Source organism: Schistocerca piceifrons, chromosome 6 (assembly GCF_021461385.2).
Source record: "Schistocerca piceifrons isolate TAMUIC-IGC-003096 chromosome 6, iqSchPice1.1, whole genome shotgun sequence".
NCBI classification, from domain to species: Eukaryota; Metazoa; Arthropoda; class Insecta; order Orthoptera; family Acrididae; genus Schistocerca; species Schistocerca piceifrons.
The window spans coordinates 322,643,373-322,665,710 of record NC_060143.1 but is presented as its reverse complement, the minus strand read 5'-3'; the positions used below and the strand labels follow the sequence as shown (position 1 = coordinate 322,665,710).

The 22,338-nt window shown below is 38.1% G+C and overlaps 1 protein-coding gene across 2 annotated transcripts in view; it reads left to right on the top strand.

Moving 5' to 3' along the window:
* The first annotated feature begins 2,367 nt into the window (after positions 1 to 2,367).
* Positions 2,368 to 22,338, top strand: part of LOC124802549 (tetratricopeptide repeat protein 12-like) — a 119,032-nt gene continuing 99,061 nt past the window's right edge. Inside the window, exons 1-2 of one of the 2 annotated variants that reach the window (XM_047263414.1) lie at positions 2,400 to 2,484; positions 12,046 to 12,163. In XM_047263414.1, the coding sequence (XP_047119370.1) occupies positions 12,151 to 12,163 (13 nt within the window). In that variant the 5' untranslated portion in view covers positions 2,400 to 2,484; positions 12,046 to 12,150. Of the gene's footprint in view, positions 2,485 to 12,045; positions 12,164 to 22,338 lie in introns of both variants that reach the window. The other variant, XM_047263413.1, reaches the window with a different exon arrangement.

Here is a 22,338-nt window from a genome sequence, read left to right as displayed (position 1 = left end):
AGAAGAGAAGTTTGTGGCACAACTTGACCAGAAGAAGGGATCGGTTGGTAGGACATGTTTTGAGGCATCAAGGGATCACAAATTTAGCGTTGGAGGGCAGCGTGGAGGGTAAAAATCGAAGAGGGAGACCAAGAGATGAATACACTAAGCAGATTCAGAAGGATGTAGGTTGCAGTAGATACTGGGAGATGAAGAAGCTTGCACAGGATAGAGTAGGATGGAGAGCTGCATAAAACCAGTCTCAGGACTGAAGACCACAACAACAACATATGTATGTTACTTTACTAAAAAGTGTAACGTATATTGGTAGTGAAAACCTTATTTGTATGGCTTTCGAAACCTGACACATGTATTTAATAACCTGACACAAATAGTGACAACCATTCAGGAGGACGACGGTTCAAACCCGCGTCCGGTCATCCTGATTTAGGTTTTCCGTGATTTCCCTAAATCGCTCCAGGCAAATGCCGGGATGGTTCCTTTGAAAGGGCACGGCCGACTTCCTTCCCCGTCCTTCTCTAATCCGATGAGACCGATGATCTCGCAGTTTGGTCTTTTCTCCCCAACAACCCAAACCCCCCTTCCAATGAATATATTAAATCAATTGAAAATAATACTTATCAAATTGACAGATTCTTGGACCTCATAGTGCTGACTACTTTTTGATCAAGCAGAAACTTCTTTTCACACGTGAATCATACAGAATGGGTTAAAACCCGTCGGCCTTGAAAAATGACGCCACAAGTTACCGCAGATGATGTACTGCAAAACACATAGACATGTTGAAAAAAACAAAGGAATGGAAAACAGATCGTAGACGAATATCCTGCATATCCATATTTCGAACGTAATTTTTTTCTCAGTGGAAAGTCCTAGTTTACCATTCTTCAATTGATCGATATACGTCAGCTGAAGGATAGGGTACTAGTACTAGCGAAGGCGAAAAAAGCGACAAACGTAAAATTTATGTCCTGTTCTTCAGTTAATCTATATAGGTCAGCTGAAGAATAGGATGCTAGTACTAGCGAAGGGGAAAAAAAGCGACAAACGTAAAATTTGTATCGTGTACCTCACTTGGTCTATATATGCAAACTGAAGAGTAGGATACAACCTTCGTAGTTCAACCGGGATATAAGAAGGCCGTGTTATGTATACCGCCTTTTTTGCTTTCGGTAGAAGTAGATTCCTATTCTTCAGTTGGCCTACATAGTACAAGATACGAAGCAACTGCAGAGGAAACAGTAATTGAAACGTCTCACTTTGAGACAAATATGTAATTCAAAATATGCAACAAATGATTTAAAATTATCACAAGGGACAGAGAGCATGCGCAATCACTACGTTTACATGCGACACATCTTCCGAAAGACGAAAGCCGTATTACGAAAACCGTTTTTCGCTGTTGTGTTTACATGTTAAGGTCTGGAGCGGATTTCCTAGCCCAGTTAAATATGGGGCTTGGGAAACAACTGTTACAGCTTCTGAGTTAGCCAGCACAATCACTATTTCTCTTCAATTAGACGGACTGTAAACAGATTCAGTTTAATATTTGTACTTATCCTTCACTGTAGAAAAAGCTACTCTGTCCATATTAGCCGAAAAATTTTTAAAAACAAGACTTAATCTGACAGCCCAAACACGTTTCAAAACCGGTTGCGTTTACTAGGGATCGAAACTCGATAGCGGAATTGGAAAACCGGCAACTATAAAAGCTGATTTCCAGAATCGATTTTGAAGGGTTTGAATGACCAGCCAGAAGTGGAATTGGGAAATGGGTTTACGAAATTCGGTTTCGGGAGCCCCATGTAAACGAGGTGAATATCTCTCTCTTAATAACACATTCATTTATTTTTATTTACGATTATGACGCTTTGCCACAGTAGATTTGTTATCTACGGCTCGTAAATAAACAACTAATATCTATGATTAAAATTTGGCGTCATTGATCAAAGCTGAGGAGTTGTATTTCATCCCTTAGGAATACTATTTATTCATTATCTGTTCTTATAACACTCTGGATTTTACGTTTCTCAGTGCGGATATCGCGTTATGCAATCTAATAAAAATGCTCGCTCGTGTTGCTTCGCGTTCGTTTCAAATTTCCCACGCTCAGTGACATTGACAATAACATTAAACTGAGAATGCAAAGGATAGCATGCGGAAGGCTGGCAACGATATTGCGCAACACTGACCACTGACCACTGACAACAGACGGCACAATATTTGCGGACAGCGCAAAATATTTCAAAAATATCTGTGTTCTTCATATTATTGCACAATCTGACACATACACCTTGAATATTTTTGCGCATCAGGAAATATTGCTCAATTTGATTGACCATCGAGGGGCCGCTTAAGTTTTCTGTTGCCATAGCAACAACCAGACGATTCATTGCGAAGTTCTCTGATGTTTTTAATTGCTTAACTTTGAGGCAGAAATGGAGGAGGAATTTCAAAACTTCCTGCAGAAAGTGAACGAAGTCGGTATGTTGTGAAAGAAAAATGTTTCACATCTACCATATGATAAATCGTGAGACAGGCTACAGTAATTTGTTGCGACAGTATTAAGCTGTTATCCAAAGCTACGAGGCCACTCAACAACTTACTAATCAGTGAGTTTCGTTGGCCCCTTTGCGATTATGATTTTATTGTGAGGACGCCGCACCCCACCACCCCCCACCGTCGTTGGTGTGGTGTGGTGTGACAGTGTTGTGATCAATCAGTAGAAACTGTCAGTTATTAACATTCACATTAGTTCGCTGTTGAAGAATACAGCGGTAACAATAATGTAGCTTAATGTTATGGGACAAGCATTGCATGATAGTTTGGTACGGGTCAGCAAACGTTTTTGTTATTATATTGTTTTCTATGTTTAAGTCATCTTCATTTCTTAATTATGAAGTCGTTATATTATTGTGTATTGTAGAACAACAATCTCCATTGAGTTTACCAATAGCTTCTGAATGACCTTAGTCAGTGTACTGAGTACTTTTGAGACAACCATTGGATTTCATGATTCTCACTGGAAGTTCAGATTCAATGAATGTGACTGTTATTAACATACAAACAAATATAGAGTTGCAGAGTTCTTTCTTACTTGCATCATCTCTAATTGATCTGATGATTTTCTTTGATTCCTTTGGAAGTAATAAGTGTGCTCCTGCAATGCACTTCTTGCTTTTCTCCCCTTCTTCTTGATCCGATGATTTCCACTGATTCTTTGATCCCTTCTGAAGTAACAGTGCACTCCTATAGCATGGTGACAGATCTCATAGCAACAGCAGCTCTTAGCTGATTTTACTGTAGAAATAGCATAGTATGGGAAGTTTTGAAAGGCCGTAGACATTGAATTATATAGCTGGGAACTCAGGCTCAGTTCTCAAACACTCCACTGAACATAAGATTTATATAACATCATTTAAAATACAAATTGGTGCTAAGTGTGGATCCATTTAATTGCTTGGCATACATCAATATAGTTGGACAGTTTGTCCCATACAGAAATGAGCATGTCTGGACTCTGATACCTTTACTGCTATGATCTGATTTAGCAGCTAGTTGGAAGTGGAGACCCACAAATATTATATTTAAGAAACATCCCACTTAATGAGGTCAGCTAGACCATGTACATTTTCACATCATTTGGCCTCTTATGATGTATCAGTCACTAACAAATTGTGTTTTTCAGGTGTCTTGGAACATTCTGTTCTCAATTTGCTTGAGCTTCAGCCTGTTGGAAAAGGTGTCATTTGAATCAACCTGTTAAGACGTCTTTGCATGAAACATGAGGAAGGGCCATTGATTTCTCTTTGAGCTATTTATCCTGACCAATAGGGGGCTCAAAACTATACTGTCCACATAATTCACTACACTTGTATGAAATTCACACATTTAAAAATGAACTTGATGGACAGGTTTTTGACAATTGTATGTGAAGCAAGTCTTGCATCATCATCATCATTACAGTATAGTGCTCAATCTATTTTAGCAAATCATTATTGGATTAAAAGACTTTAGAACTGGATCATTCATCTTAAAACACCTTATAAGCTCTTACCAAGCACTGTTCTGTTACTGTGTACTTGAGGTTCTTGGGGAGGTATAAGAGGCTTGGGTGGTTTTCATCTTCAAATATAGTCAACCTGTGCATCTACACATACATCCATACTCTACAAACGACTGTGAAGAACATGATAAAGGGTGTTTTGCATTGTACAATTAAGATTTCTTCCAGTTCCATACAAAAATTGAGAGCAGGAAGAATGACTGTTTAAATGTCTCTATCTGTGCTGTAATTACTCTGATCTTGTCCTCATTGTCCTGTGGTAGCCATATGTAGGAGGCTGAAGTATGTTCCTAGGTTCCTCACTTAATACTGGTTACTGGAACTTTGTAAGTAGGCCTTCGTGGGATAGATGACATTTATCTTCAAGAATCTGCTAGTTCAGATTTTTCAGTGTTTCTGGGTAGCTCTTGTATGGTTGAAACAAATGTGTGACACTCCGTGCTGAGTTACTTTGTATTCATTCAGTGTCTCCGGTTAGTCCCATACGCTTGAGTGCTATTGTAGGATTGGTCACACGAGTATTCTGTGAGCAATCTCCTTTGTAGACTGATTACATTTCCGCGGTATATAACCGACGAATCAAAGTGGGCTAGCTGCTTCACCAAAGACTGAGCCGATTTCATTGTTCCATTTCATATCCTCACAAATTGTTACTCCCAAGTATTGGTATGGATTGATTGTTTTCAGTCGTGATACATTGATATTGTAGTCATAAGTTACTATGTATCTCTGCTTTGGGAACTTTACAATCTTACATTTCTGAACATTAAAAGCAAATTACCAGTCTTTTAACCACTTTGATATCATAGCAACTTTGAATGTATGTGCAGCTTTTTTATGATAGGACTTCATTATAGATGGCTGCATCGTTTACAAAAAGTCTGAGGTTACCATTAATTGGCCTATTGCCTGCCAAGTAATTTATGTACGACATGAACAGCAAAGGTACCAACTTACTTTTGTGGAGCATGTCTGAAGTGACTGTATCTACAACGAAGATGCGTTCCTGGCTCACCAACGTGCAAACTGATGACTCACATGACCTCTCTGCTTCAACTACACTTGAGAAAGACTGACACACAGCTAAAGGACAAGGAATGTTTCATTGAGAAGTTTGGTGACTCACTAGAGCATATGGGTTCCATTTTATGATAGGATATCACCAAGCTTTTTCAGTCATGTATTACCACATTTAGTATGATATTGGCTTATCAAAGAAAGAAAACCTTGATTAAAAATTAACTGGTCCTCCAGGTTGGGGGTTGTGCAGTGGGCCAGCTCCTCATTCACATAAAAACATAAAAATGCAAAAAAATCTAATAATATGCCCCGGAAAAATTGGAACTTTGGATGACGAACTGGCGATGAGAAACGAAAAATGATGTTTGGATGCTGGAATGTGCAAGATATTTCCACTAAAATAAATTTACTACCTGCAGAACGTGACATGTTCAACATGGATGTTGTTGTACTCTCTGAAACAAAGAAGAAAGGCCAAGGAGAAGAACTGGATAATTATGTACATATCTGGAGTGGGGTATCAGAAGCAGTAAGAGCCATTATGATAAAGAAATTATGGAAAAAAAGAATCACAAATTGGACATTCATCAATCAACGTACTATAACTGTTGAAATGCCACTATTTGCTAGGGAAGTTGTGATTATTGGCATATATGCACCCACGAATGACACAAAAGGTAAGGAGAAAGATACATTCTGGGCCACCCTCGAGGAGACTATTGAAAAAATCCCAAGAAGAAAGGAACTGATTATCATGGGAGATATGAATGGAAAGGTAGGAACTACAGAATCCTGTAGAATAAGGAAAACATGGAGAGGACGAATATAATGACAATGGGGAATGATTGATTGCAATTTGTGAACAATTTTATCTAAAAACTACCAACACATTTTTCAAACATAAGGACATTCATAAATATACTTGGCAACATAAAACTAAAGAACTTCATTCTATAATAGATTATATTATCATTAGGCAAACAAGTAGTTTCAAGGCAGTAGATGTAAGATCTTATAGAGGAGCCCAGTCTGGATCAGACCACTATCCAGTAAAAATGAAGTCTTTCTGCCCATGGAAGAATGCAAGGAATGATACATATAACATAAGTATAATGAACCAGACTGAGAAAGATGAAAATTTACCTTTTAATATCGACAGCCTACAAGACGAAAGTATCAGAACACTCTCTGCAGCCAGGACGGAAAGGAAACTGGTTGAATCATTTGATGGAAGTACAGAGGAAATATATGACTATATAAAAACTAATGTGGAAATCATAGCAACAGAGGTGTTGGGTAAAAAAGATAGCAACCACAACCGTGCAGCAGAGTGGTGGTTAGAGGAAATAGAGGTCCTCGTTAGAGAAAAACGAAATGCTTTCCTTCAGTGGTTGAATGATAAATCAGAAGAAACAAGATCAATATACAAGGAAAGGAGAATGAAGTGATGAAAAAAATAAAGATGGCAAAAAATGAAGCATGGGAAAGAACATGTGCCAAGGTGAATAGAAAATTAGGATTTGCGAGAGCAAAAGAGGCATGGTCGGTATTAAAAGGGCTTTGACAGGATACAAAAAGCTAAATCTCCAACTCACAACGCAAAAGAAATAGGAAGAGTATTTCCAAAAATTATTAAATGAGGACAGAGAAGAATATGTAGAAGAAGGAACAGTGGAAGAAAAATGACATGAAGATGATGAGATTCAGATTTTAGAAAGTGAAGTACTTCAGGCGTTGAGAACAGTAAAGAATGGTAAATCACCGGGACCAGGCTATATCAATCTGGAGTGCCTGAAATATGGTGGTGACAAAATTGTGAAACTGATAACACAGCTCTTCAACAAAATGATACATGGAGATTCAATACCCAACGAGATGACGCTAGGTTACATTAATACCATATTTAAGAAAGGGAATTGCAAAATTTGTTCCAACTATCGAGGAATTTGTGTTACAAACACATTAATGAGAATTTTTGTGAAAGTAATTAAAAACAAACTGGAAAAAAATTTAGAACCCAAGAAGAACAATGTGGACTCACGGCTGGGAGATCATGTGTAGATCATATTTTCACATTATGACAGATTTTAGAGAAACATAGGGAAAAATCAGAAAATATAGGATTAATTTTCATAGATCTAAAAAAAGCGTATGATACCGTTTCAAGAAAATTACTTTGGAGAGCACTAGATATGGCAAACATAAACTCTTCCTTGATTAAAATATTACAGAGATATATAAAGATAACATTTGCCAAGTGAAAGTTGGTAATAAACTTTCTCAGAAATTTAGATCAAGCAAAGGCCTTTTACAGGGTTGTCCCATGTCACCATCATTATTTAAAACCTATATAGATATTAGCCTTAGAACATGGTCTTGTATGTAATAGTATGGGATTAGAAATAAGAGATGGAGTTTACCTACATCATTTATTGTTTTCTGATGATCAAGTAGTCGTAGCACAAGATGGGGAGGATACTAACTATATGTGCATCAACTACCAGTAGCATGCAAAACTTGGGATTTGAAGACTAATTACCAAAAAACAGAATACTTGACTAATGATTCAGATGAGCTATACATTGAAGGAAAGAAAATCGAAAAGATAAACACTTCCTGTTGTTTGTGATCCATTTTAGAAATCGAGGGAAAATCAGAGTCAGAAATCAATAAAAGAATTAGTAGCGGATGGAAGGTCACTGGGACGCTTAACTCAGTCTTATGGAGCAGGAATGTAATGAGTAGAACTAAAAAATTAATTTACAAATCCATATTAGAGAATGTGGTTCTGTATGGAATGGAGACCTGGACAATTAACCCGAAGCACATTAAAAAATTACAAGCTCTAGAGATGGACTTCTGGAGAAGATCGGCAAGAATCTCCAGGAAAGAAATGATAAGGAACACTGAAATAATAAGGAGAATGGAAATAAAAGAAAGAATATATGATGTAATGGATATGGAGAAATTACAGTGGTACGGACATGTAGGATGAATGGAGGAAACCAGAAGAGCAAAATTGATACTGGAGTGGGAACCGGAGGGGAGAAGAAGAAGAGGATGACCTATGACCACCTGGCTCCAAAATATACAGCACGCAATGAGGAGAATGGGCGCAGAGGAAGAGGACACACAAGATCGAAACACCTGGAGGAATATTTTGAAAATATAGTTTAAGAACGTTTATTCTTTGTATTGTAATTTCCGAGTAAATTATTATGTTGGAGATAAGCCTCTGTAATGAGGAAAAGCTCAAAACAATAATAAAAAAATAACTTTATATGGAATGGCAATTTCTATGAACGGCAGGAAGGCTTCACCATAGGTAGTACACTTAGTCCAATAGCTACCAATTTGTTCATGGAGCATTTCAAAAGACAGATGTTGGACATGGCACCTTGTAAACCTAGTATGTCGTACAGATACATTGACAAAACCTTCACCATATAGAACCATTCGGAGGAGCAGCTTAGTGACTTTCTAAGATGTCAGAACAGTTTCCATGCTAACATTAAACATACTGTGTAGATGGAAAAGGATACATAGCTACTGTTTCTTGAAGTGGTTAGAGGAACGATGAGAATGTGGGACCACAATATTTACTGAAAACAGACAGACACTGTCTGGTACCTTTGCAGCCATTCAAAGCATCACCTAGACCACAAAAGTGTATGATCAATACTCTTGTAATGTATACATGACATATATGTGAGTTGCAGCATGTGGAATCCATTTTTAGGAACAACAGGTACTCCACTTGTTGCTTAAGAAGCGTCACGTAATTCGACACCTGGAAAAGTGACAAATTGGAAGAGGAAATGTTGGGTATGGCCTTTCTGCCAGACATCGCTATGATGATGGGCAGAGTGGTGTGTATATTACACAAACATGGTGTACAGACTTTACAAATTGACCATGAAGATCAGAGAGTATCTCAGATTGGAAAAGGACAAAAGGGACCCACTTGCAATGTCAGTAGTATATTGTATACTGTGCACATGTTGAAAAGTCTATGTTGGAGTGATCAGATGATTCATCAATACCAGGATCATTGAACATAATGGTATTGCATGTGGAGCAGGCCATCATGGCAGAGCATGTGTTATGTGAACTGACCATATAATAAAATTCTCTGACATGCAAGTTCTCACAGTGGAGAAGAGCAGTCTTGCCCATTTGTTCAGGGAAGCCATTGAAATTCACAAACATGAAAATCTTTGCAAGAAAGAAGAAAGCCTTAAGTTAAATGGATACTAGATTCCCATGCTGCAGTGAATAAACTTTGCAGGTAACGAGGAGAGACAGTGCTTATAATTAGATAAAGGCCCTGAAACATTGGAATGATAGGTACAAATAATCTCAAGGCATGGGCTTTACTCCAGTCTGCCACCAACCAGAAGATGATCTTTGACAATACCAGCCACTCATGCTGGTGAAACGTCAGAAAAATCATTAAATAGAGGTCAGCTGAAGATTTTGAGATGAAAACCAATAGACAGTATGTCAACCAGTGGTCATGAAAGCCTCAACAGTTTTGTTTAATGCTATGGTAGCTACTGAGGCACATAGTACTTCTTGATCGTAAACAGCTTATGGATCAAAGGACATACCAGCATTTTAGGAAATGAAATAACTGATAGCTATCCTAAAGAAAGTACATCTCAAGAATATTCCAAGGAATTAAATTACATTCTAGAGATTTTATAAGGAAAATACACCAACAATCACAGGAACAATGGAACAGGGTGTAGACAATTACTCAAAGGAATATAGTAAGATTCCTTCCTTGTTTTCAACCTGAACTGCTGCGAAATCTGTGGAATCGTGGTTTAATGGAGACAATGAGCAAATAGAACCAGAGCTGTGTAATAAGAACATGATTAGGGCATGGCTGTTAGACCGGTCACACTTATAACATTAAAGTTGTTGATTCACTAATATGAAGCCAATTCAGTGTAGAAGATGTTGACTTAAATTATGTAATTTTAGCATGGACCAAATGCTGGCTACAGCAATGAAAGTTATATCAAAAGTTGAACTGGCTGAAGATTCCTTTGCTAACACCCATTAATGTGCTTTTATGTATGAATGATATAAGGGTTTATTACTTTATTGGAGCATGTCTCAAAGATGCAGACTCCAGTATTTAGTTATACACTGTAACTCCATTCATTGACATGTGGTCACGACACACTACAGATACGTAGAAAAACTCAGAAAGTTTTGTTCGGCTGAAGCCGCACTTCAGGTTTCTGCCGCCAGAGCGCTCGAGAGCGCAGTGAGACAAAATGGCGACAGGAGCCGAGAAAGTGTATGCCGTGCTTGAAATGCACTCACATCAGTCAGTCATAACAGTGCAACGACACTTCAGGACAAAGTTCAACAAAGATCCACCAACTGCTAACTCCATTCGGCAATGGTATGCGCAGTTTAAAGCTTCTGGATGCCTCTGTAAGGGGAAATCAACGGGTCGGCCTGCAGTGAGCGAAGAAACGGTTGAACGTGTGCGGGCAAGTTTCACGCATAGCCCGCGGAAGTCAACGAATAAAGCAAGCAGGGAGCTAAACGTACCACAGCCGACGGTTTGGAAAATCTTACGGAAAAGGCTAAAGCAGAAGCCTTACCATTTACAATTGCTACAAGCCCTGACACCCGATGACAAAGTCAAACGCTTTGAATTTTCGGTGCGGTTGCAACAGCTCGTGGAAGAGGATGCGTTCAGTGCGAAACTTGTTTTCAGTGATGAAGCAACATTTTTTCTTAATGGTGAAGTGTTTAAACCTCCTCTACCAAGAAACATGCCAGAACTGTGAGCTCGCATCAACGATGCTTTCGAACTCATTGATGGGGACATGCTACGCCGAGTGTGGGAGGAACTCGATTATCGGCTTGATGTCTGCCAAATCACCAAAGGGGCACATATCGAACATTTGTGAATGCCTAAAAAAACTTTCTGAGTTTTTGTATGTGTGTGCAAAGCATTGTGAAAATATCTCAAATAATAAAGTTATTGTAGAGCTGTGAAATCGCTTCAATCATTTGTAATAACCCTGTATATGTATATATATTTTAGTTTTGTTATCGATAACTATATCAGAATATGTAAACAGTAAATCTGATGTAAATAAATATATCTGGTTAATAGGTGGATATCACCTAAAACCAAATAAATAAATAAGAAAGGAAGTTAAAATAACTTCCTAGCATTAGGCAAGAACATCCTGTTAGTGAAAACCTCTCTGTAGTGGACTTTGACTGCAGCATGCAACGCAGTACCAGGTCACATTGTTGAGAGGTCAAGTGAAGAATGGGATACAACTCATCGGCTTTGAGCAATGATGTCACATTTTAGTCATAGATATTAGTTGTTTATTTTCAAGCCGTAGATAATAAATTGGTTGTCCTCTATGGCAAAGGGTCATAATAATAAATAAATGAATGTGTTATTGAGAGATACATATTGTCTTTGGTTTTTCTCGCTTGTGGTAATTTTAAATCATTTGTGTACACATTTTGAAATATACCTTCATCTGATAACGAGTTGTTCCAGTTGCTGTTTCCTCTGCAGTTGATTCATATCCTGTACTATGTAGGTCAACTGAAGAACAAGATACTAGTAGCAGTGAAATTAAAAAATGTGACATGTGTCACGCTGGCATCTTTTATCCCAGTTGAACTATGAAGCTTGTATCCTGTTCTTCCATTGACTTATGTAGGTCAGCTGAAGTACAGGATACAAATTTTACATCTGATTTTACATTGTCATTTTTTTGACTTTTGCTGATAGTACTATCCTATTCTTGAGTTGATACTAGTACTTGAGAAGGTGAAAAAACCAATACACGTAAAAATTGTTGGTAGTTGGTAGTTGATCAACTGAAGTACGGGATATAAGCTATGTTTGTCAACTGATGTATTTCATATCAGTGTTACTTATGTCTTTTTTTCTCTTTTACTAGCACTAGTATCCTGTCCTCCTGCTGACCTGTATAGCTAACCTGAAGAATGGAGTACTAGGACTTTCTACTGTAAAAAAATGATATGTGTAAAATTACTTCCACAGTATGGATACACACGGTAAATGTCTACAATCTGTTTTCTCTGTACTCCACCCCTTTGTTTCTCAACATTTGTCTATGTCTTTGCTATGTATCATCTGTGGTAACGTCATTTTTCAGAGCTGATGGGTTGTATCCCATTCTTCAATATTCCCTTCTTGAATCCAACTACAATATAGAGAAGAGACAGTTATAAACTTCATTAATAGTGGAACTGAAGTCTCAACTGCCTAGTCTCCCTCAGCAAGGACACGGTAGTAACAGAAAACTGGATCTCGTCTGGTAGTAGTTTTGCTTTGAGCGAAGTATTCCACCACAGTTTGTGCAACTTCTCTTTTGCAATTCAGGAGACTCCCATTCTTCATCACATCATTAATGGGGCACCTCTCACCTCTCCTTCATATCATCATTTTAATATCTCTGCCAATGGCTGACATTGATTGTGACTTAGAGGCACTACAGATCTTTGTTTTCAATCACCTCCAGGAGTGTATACTGCGTGTAAAGTGGGCCAAGCATCTTGAAGCAATGGGGTCAGACAGGCATCTGTGATTCTACATCTTCATTTAGTCTGGTACTATCATCCGCACTATTTTGCTTATTGGATTTTGACCTTGCTCTGTACTTCAACTTTCTTGTTCTCATTATTGGCTTTCATTCACTGTACTGCTCTTGAAAAACTTGGCTTTGTTTACAAATTAAGCATTTGTACTGTGAGCTCACAGAAGATATCGTAATGGTTTCCCATAGTTAAGTTAGTTATAGGGAACAGTTTATGGAATTCAAGAACTATTGTCATGATCTCATTTTGCTTTCCATAACTATATGCAACACACAAAATATGCTATAGAGCTCCACCATCACACACACCTTGTGTCAAGCTGTTGGGAGTCTCTTGCTTTCAGACGATATATGCTTTCTGAACATGGGACAAGAGACACATTTCAGTAATGCCACATTTCAGTAATACCCAAACAGGTGCAATGTTCTCATCAAATGGCAAAACAGTAAATGAATTGATTGACAGCACAACACAGCATTAATTACATAAGGCTTTCACAGTATTATTATTATTATTATTAGACTGGTTAGGCACAAAGCATTAACAGCCTGAAGTCATGCAGTTTGACTAGTTCAGAGGCAAGGAGCCCAGCAAGCAAGTGATTCACAAGCAGTAAGTATACTGCACACATCTGCATGTGTTAGGATTTTAAATGAGGTTGCAGTGTGCAGGTCAAGCAAGTGCCACAATGGAGAGGAGTAATGCAGGTGAAGTATGTTTTGTAGCAACTGTCTACCCTCCCTGTGGATAGTTACCTTTCTTAAAACACACACACACACACACACACACACACACACACACACACACACACACACACACTCTAATTGTCATTCATCTTTCATATCATTCATCATTTTAAAAATAATGAAAGTATTCCAAGAAAACTCTCTCATTTTACAGTTGGGAGCTAAAGTTGATGATAATGTGGGGAAGGGGGGGGGGGGGGGAGGGGCAACAGACTGCAAGGGTGGGGGTGGGGGGTGGCATGGCAGGGTGGGGGTACTAGCTAATGTCGGATTGTAATCAGAGGTAATGGTCTAAGAAAGGTTGGGAACCACTGACCTAGTCTGTGTTCTTTTGGGTACTGCTCTCTAAGGCAGATGCATCCAGATTGGAAATTGATCAGTGGAGTGCAAGTTGTTGTCCTCTTCCCACTGACCACTGAGTGTGGGCTGGAGAGCAGAAGGATAGATTGATGACAGGCAATAGCTCTGTGGCATTACTGAAATGTGTGTCTTGTCCCATGTTCAGAAAGCATAAATCTTCTGAAAGCAAGAGGCTTCCAACAGCTTCACACAAGGTGTGTGTGATGGCGGAGCTCTATAGCATATTGTGTGTGTTGCAGTCTCCAGATAGTAGAAATTGACAAGGATGTTGTTTGATGAGGTTATTGAGAGGATCAGCCTCTAGAGCTTCATTAAGAGGTAAGTATAGGGAACATCCTATATGATATGTGCACCATTGTGACTACTACTTGTGAAGACTGGTAGTAATCAATAGTGAATATCACTCCACAACCTTTGGCTCTTTCCCCTAGAAGGCTTTAACCCGTGAGTGCAGGGACATTGATATCTTTAAGATGAGTCTCCTGGAGACATAAAATCATGTGTCTAACATGTGCCAAGAGTTATAAATCCTCCAAATGAATTTTGAATCTATTGATGTTCTATCGGAGCATGCAAGGCATTCATTGGTGAGATATTTCTACTGCTGTACTCTTATCTTGCTGCTGAGGCTTTAAGTGTACAACCTCATTGGGAATTTGAGGAGAGACTTGTTGGTTCCCTCTGGCAGACTGTATATTTCATTGTTTCTGCAGTTGAGCCCCCCTCATATTTCTCCAACAGCACAAGTGAAGCATGGTCACAGGGCTTGAGACCCCATTTTTAAATTTTTTCTGTGATGACACTGAACGTCTTGATACACCGAATGTCAAAAGTTTCACAGTTTTTTTGTTAGGCTATTGAGGTCAGGTTTTTGGTGCTGCCAGAGCTCGATACAGCTGACCTGGTGGCTACTGGAGAGGAAGCAATGGCCTTATGAGTGCACTGGCAAGAACATGTATTTGCACTGGTGCTACTAGTCTGTGTTTGTGTTGCTGTATCAACTTTTATTATGAGAATAATGAAGTGAAAGTATACAGCATTAATAAATTTATAAGTTTCTTCGCTTCACTATGAAGTACCCTCCTGTTGATTTTGATCTGTCTTTTCTTTGAGGAATAGAGAACTAACACATTCCAGGCAGTGTGACATCTGCATCAAATCATGCAGACTGGAGGAGCCATGTATATAACACAGACCAGATGGTAGAGCACTCGTCTGTGAAAAATGAAGATTGTAGGCCTGAGTCCAAGTCTGGCACATAGGTTTAATCTTCCAGGAACTTTCAAATTAATGCACACTCTGCAGCAGAGTGAAAATCCATTCTGGAAACTAGGATGTGGCCGAGTCATTACTCTGCAAGTCCTGCAAGTGGTACATGAAAACTTCTGTGAAATCTGGGAGGTAAGAAAAGAGATACTGGTGTGAGTAAATCTGTGAGGGTCAGTTGGGAGTTGTACTTGGACAGCTCAGTTGGTAGAGTATCTGCCTGCGAAAAGGCATGTCCAAGTCTCAGTCAGGCACACAGTTTTAATCTGTCAGAAAGTTCCCTGTAACAGCTTCCTCACAAATGTTAAGTGATAATGTTATTCAATTACAGTTGGGTACTTTCTTAACTTAAGCCACTTCAGCAGTTTTTCTGATTGTTTAGCAGCAGATATTTCTATAAAAAGCGTTCTGTTCTGGAGGTGATCCACAGACTTATAGTTTGTGGTAATTGCTTGTAATACTTTTTGTGTGTAGAAGGGTGATACAACTTTTTGAATGTTCCTTCCTAATTTTTTATGACAAGAAATGCCTTTTGGTAAAGTTTGCTTTGTTACTTTGAAAATGTTTATTTTGTGATATTGATTACTCTGGATAACTACCCTACCAATTACTCTTAGTTGGTTGGATGTTAATATTAAGCAGTGGTTCACATGATTTATTGGATATTGTTCAGTTGGGAGAATAATGAGGCATTCTGGTTCTATGAGATGCTGAGGAAAAACAAATTCACACAAACAGAGCCCACATGCTTGGGTAAGGCATGTGCAATTGGGATGCAGCAGATGTCACAGAGTTTGGTTGCTGATGACTATTTTGCCTCAACGGCCATCAGTACATGGGTCACCAAGAGGTTAATTTTTTTTTTTTTTTTTTTTTTTTTTTTTTTTTTTTTTTTTTTTTTTTTTTTTTTTTTTTAATGTGGAGGTTGTACAATCCTTGTGATCCTGACAGGTAAGCCAAGATCCCTGGTCCCTGTGGTACATAAACTCCCAACATTGTGCTGCACAGTACTCATTGGAACATGCAAAGATCCTAAGGTTATAAAACGATGACTGCACTCACCAATCCCCAGCTCAGGATATTTGTTGCATTTATCAAGTCATATTCAGCCAATGAAGACGAGGTTGCCAAAGGCCCTCACCATTTACATTTTTCACAATCCAGGAGGCTGAGGAGACTTACTGAATGCCAGGGTCGAGGCATACATAAATCCCCTTCCCCAAAGCATGTTTGTTGACTTATGCAGAGCCTTGAGAACAATTCCATACTGTTTCCTGATGACTACAATACATACTTACAGAATGTGGATTAGTTGTACAACTGGATTACATATTTACTAGCAAAAATAACTCATTGTACCAGTCTGAATGAGGACACAGTGTCAGAAGTGAAACTAGCATCCAAAATCAGGTCAAGAAAGTGTGGTAGGGTTGTTATGTTCATATTTTGTAGAAATGACCTAGCAGGTGACGCTTGTAGACCTCTGAAACTGTTCTCAGATGGTACAGTTTTGAACTGGAAGGTTACTTCATTAAAAAATTGTTATGAGACTTGTGAATGATCAGCACCTGGTGCAAAGACAGACAGCTGAGCCTCAAAATAAATAAACAAATGTAATGGAACATGCTTCAACAGATGTAAAAACTCCGTATCATTTGACCACACAGTTGGTGTTCAGTACTGGAGTCGATCACAACTATCAATCATTCACCCAGTTACTGGGAACTCCTCACCAGTTTGGGGCTTTTGCCAAGTTATTTTAATAGAGGGGAGAAAAATATTGAAGGAAGAACTGTATGGTTCATCACTGGTCTGTACAGTCAATGTGAGAGTATCAAAGAAATGGTAAAACAAAGCTTCTATGAGAGATGCTACAAGAAAGCCATTGTGCGTTTCAAAGTGTCTTTGTCTCAAAATTATTAGAGCCCATATTCCAATGTGAGTAATAAATAATATTATTTCTTTTAAAATATGCCTAGCTTATACAAGAACACCTACATTTACATCAGCATTTACATCTATCCTGTGCAAGCCCCATTACGACGTGTTGCGGAAAGTTCATCTGGAAACACTATCGTTTGCCACTTCCGTCTTCAATTTACAAAGAACATCTGTCTATAAACTTCTGTTTGAACACTAATTTCTCTGAATTTGTAAAAATGGGCATTTTGCAAGATGTATGTGAGAGGGGGTAATATGTTGCCTGACTCTTCTTTGAACATGCTTGACTCATCTTTGAACATACATTCGATCTCGCAACAGTAACCCTCTCTGTGATACACAATACCTATCATGTAATGTCTACCACTGGAGTTTATTTAAGGAAAGTGGCATTTTCCACTTTTGCTGTAACAACTTTATTAGTTCACAACTACTTTCAGCCTCGTACACAATTCCCAAATGATTTTGTGATTATGTACAAAGTAGAATATATTACATTGCCTTTGCAAATAGAAATGTAATAATGTGAATGTAAACTAATTGGAAATACATTTACCTAAAATAGAAAACTGTGCTGTATGTAATAAAATGGCAGTATCTTTAAATTTGTCTCTTCTGTTTGTGCTGGTTTGCATTCTTTTTTTTCTCTGTTTGACCATGTGGCATTTACATAGGCATTACACTGATCAAAAAGCAAAGCTAAGCATGGAATAAATGGAATAATAATTTCAAATACTATGGCTGTACATTTATAGTGAGAAATAAAATTGTATGGAAAATATCATGATCCCATCCACCCTTTATTGGATCCTCTTTACCATGTTAGAATAATTAGCAATAGTCAAAACTCTCTCTTAAAAGTGTTTTGTAAACCACTTATTTTGTGGATGGCTTACATTTCCTTAAGTTTCTTTTACTGAATCTTAGTGTACTAGCAACTTTCCTTACAATTGCTTTTACATGGTCATTCTATGTTAGGTCACTCTGGATGGTTACTCCCAGGTATTTTATTGTTTCCAGTGATTTTTCACTAATAATGTGATCAAACTATACATATTTGTGCACAATACGTAACATTTATTTACACTCAGGGTCAACTGCCCGTTGTTACACAAACCATAAATCCTCTGTAGGCTTTCCCCCATTTCACTATATTCTTCTGCTGTTGCAAATCTCCTAAAGGCAACAGCATTATTTGTGAACAGCCTCATGAAGTTCCTGACATCATACACAAAATCATTTATGTACATTGTAAACAGTAACAGACCTGCCACACTCCTTTGGGTACAGGCGAAGTTATCTGTGTCAATTATGTCCTGTTGTGAACAACATGTTGAATCCTTTGTGCTAGAAAGTAGTCAGTCCAGTCACAAATCTGGTCTGATTTCTGTAAGCTCATATTTTATTCAGTGTGAAACTGTATAAGTAATACAGCATCAACTTGAGTGCTCTTGTCTACAGCACTCTGAATTTCATGGGTAAACAGAGTGAGCTGTGTTTCGCATGATCTTTGTTAAATGCTGTAATGAGTGACTGTAGCACATTTTCCAATTGCTGGTATCCTTTATTACTTCAGTGACTGTTGATAAGCAGTTTCTAGAAGGCAAGCAAGTTCTTTCACATGATCTCTGTAAACTCTCACAAGTATCTTATATGGTCCAGATACCTTTCCACTATTGAGCAGTTTAAGTTAATTTTCTATTCTGTGATCATTTAAGTCAATACTTGCTATTTTAGTGTTTGTACAATGATTGAAAGAAGGAGTCAAATTATGATCTTATCCAGTGGAAGAATTTTAGAAAACCAAATTCAGTATTTCACCTTTTCTCTGTCATCCTTTCCTTTGGTGCCTTTCTGGTCACTGAATGACTGACGATGATTTTGATCTAATTGTTGACTTTATGGAAGACCAAAACTTCCTAGGATTTTAAATCAGATTGGTGGAGGATATCACCAATCATTCTCCCTGAGTACTATCTGCATGGAGAACAGGAAAATGGGAAGGGCGGGGGCACTGTTTACTTTTCACTTCACTTCATGCAGTGACTTGTAGAGTACAGATGTAGATGTATGGTAAAATTGCAGCTCAAAGCAATTAAAGAGTTTGGTCACAATATCTGTAATCGACGTTATGGGAGAAAAGCTCTTCTGAACTGAGATTTAAAGGATTTAACCATTATATCAGAATGCTTTTGTCATAATAAAACAATAGGAAGCACCTGAGAATGTCTCTTTCAACTGCTGTAAAAAAGCTCAAATGGTTTCTGAACATTTGGCAATGAACCCCTGTAAGTGCAAGGTCACAAGTTCAATCTTTAGTGACGCTCATTTGAAAGCGTTGTGTTAACAATTATGACAGGAAAAATATTAGCTACTAATGACTCACCATGTGCATAAGGAGGGTGACAAAAAGGGAGTGTCTGGGAGGTGCAGAAATAAATTTTCTATGGGATGTCTCTATTACACTTTACAAAATAGGCATCGTCAACATTCAAGAAATATTTAAAACAAACCATTAACTTGCGCCGTGAACACCGAATGAAAAACTACATACTACAGTTATCACAAAGGTTTGCACCATAAAGATCTGAGGCAAACTCTTTGTGAGTTACAAACCATGTGGGACATTCAGCTAGGTATCCTCTCTTAAAGAATGCATATAGAATCATATTGGTATAATGGTGTGATGAGAACTGATGGAATGTGATGGGTTGCAACCAAATGCAAAATATCCTGTCATGGAACTTATCATGAAACTGGTTATCCTTTAAGGCAAAGCTGCAGATCATGTGATAATATGTTTTATAGGCATGGAAAAGACAAACATCTAGAAGCTGAATGTGTCCAGTGGTTCCAGGCAGTACAAATTACGTCACACATTTTTCAGGATGGATAGTTTGCCCTAAAGGAGTATGATTTTTACACACAGACTGGAAATCAAGTAAAAGCATGTTATTTTGACCAGCCATTGGCCAAAAGCAGTACTCATACCATAGTTGTAGTTCTCTTATGCCCTTTTTCACACTCTTGCTTGCTGTGATGTAAATATTCACTGCTGCTCTTGCAAGATCACACACACAAGAAAGACTTGTAGGAGGCAGAACACCTCCACTTCTCACAGCTCGATTAATAACTTTCCAGCAAATTTACCATCCACATTAATAGATGTGTACAACTGCATTAAGGCATTGATGTTAGTTGATATTGATACAGCTCTCTTGGTACCTTTCATTTACAGGGTTGCTTTCATATGCATTTTCAGTTCAAATCCTGATTGGTTTGAGCTGAAAACAAGTTCCTTACTGAATGATGGGCTAAGTTTGTTTATCTCATCTACAGATTTCGGAGCCAATTCTGCAGTTTGCTAGGCTTTGTCAAGTTGATGCCTTCTCTGAAATTTTGTTGTCTTATGTATTACAATAAACTAAAACAAGAGTGGCAGACTGACCAGATTAGCTTTAATTATATTAAATTTTAAGTAGCTCATATTCATTGAATTAAAGGGAGCCATTTTCACCCTCCAGTTGTTGTGATCCTTTACCCCAAATTCAAAAAGCATTTTTGAACTCCAGAAACATATCCATTGACACCATATTACAGAAAAATTTAATTTTTGCATAGTTGTACAAGAGCAGAACAGAACAGATCATGCTCATTCCCACAAACTTTTGTGAATTGCACTGTTTACTCTAAATAATTTTCTCTGTTATCAGGAGGGTGGAGAATAAAAGAAAATTGGTGTTGGGGGAAAATTGAAAGGAATATTTTATGCTGATTTTAAAAAAAGTATGTGTCATAGTAGCCTCCAGTATTAGCTTTATCTGTGGAATATGTGCATAGAAAGTAAATTCAAAAGACAGACAGTTCTTTTGTAAGAATACTTTTCCTGCTGAGCTACAGCAATGAGCAAAATATTTGTAGGTGTTTGAAATAAAAATATCCAACTTAACAATAGCTCTATCTGGTGCAAAGGTATTCATGAAGCTCCCATCTAACACAAACCAAGAGATTGGAAAACCCAACCAGTTAAAAAAGAAACAGCTTTGTTATTTATATACCTTGTTAGTAACATTTTTTTTACACATTTCCTGAATATCTAGACTCAAGTATTGAAAAGTTATTGTAGCCACATGATAAGCAGCATTGTTTATTGTATAGCTTTCTAATAAGATTTCAAAATAATTCAAAGATTGGCAACTTACTTTAAATGTTCAGAAATATAAAACTGTGCATTTCACAAAATGAAAAAAATGTAGTATCCTATGACTATCATGTCAATGAGTCACATTTGAAATCGACCAACTTGTACAAATACCAGTGTAACACTTTTTAGGAATATGAAATGGCATGATCACATAGGCTCAGTTGTGTGTAAAGCAGGTGGTAGACTTTGCTTTATTGGTAGAATACTGGGGAAGTGCAGTCAGTTTACAAAGGAGATTGCTTACAAATCACCTGTGTAACCCTGAGCCAGTCTAGAATATTGTTCAATTGTGTGGGACCTGTAACAAATAGGACTAATGGGGAATATTGACTGTATACAGAGAAGGGCAGCACAAATGGTCGCAGGTTTGTTCGACCCTTGTAAAAGCGTTACAGAGATGCTGAAGAAACTGAATTGGCAGGCTCTTGAAGATAAATGTAAATCGTCCAGAGAAAGTCTACTAACAGTGTTTCAAGAACTGGCTTTAAATGATGATTCTACAAATATACTACAACCCCCTATGCATCCCTCACATAGAGATTGTGAGGACAAGATTAGAATAATTATCACACACACACAGAAGCATTCAGACAGTCATTCTTCCCATGCTCCATATGTGAATGGAATGGGAAGGAACCATAATAACTGTTACAATGGTATGGGGTATACTCCACACTGGTTTGCAAAGTATGGATACAGAAGTAAAACTATTTTATTTAAACAACATTGATGTAATCAAGTAAATATTAAGTTACCAATAAGAGATGATGATGATGGCATGTGACAAGGGCCTCCCGTCGGGTAGACCGCTTGCCTGGTGCAAGTCTTTCGATTTGACGCCACTTCGGCGACTTGCGAGTTGATGGGGTGAAATGATGATGATTAAGACAACACAGCACCCAGTCCCTGAGCGGAGAAAATCTCTGACCCAGCCAGGAATTGAATCTGGGCCCTTAGGATTGACAGTCTGTCACGCTGACCACTCAGCTACCAGGGGCGGACATCAATAAGAGATAAACTCAGCTCTTGGACATAACTGAGAGGGCTGCATTTTTTCAAAGTAGCAGCTTCTTTTTTTTCCTTTTTCAAGGTGGTTACTTCCTTCCAGTTTACTA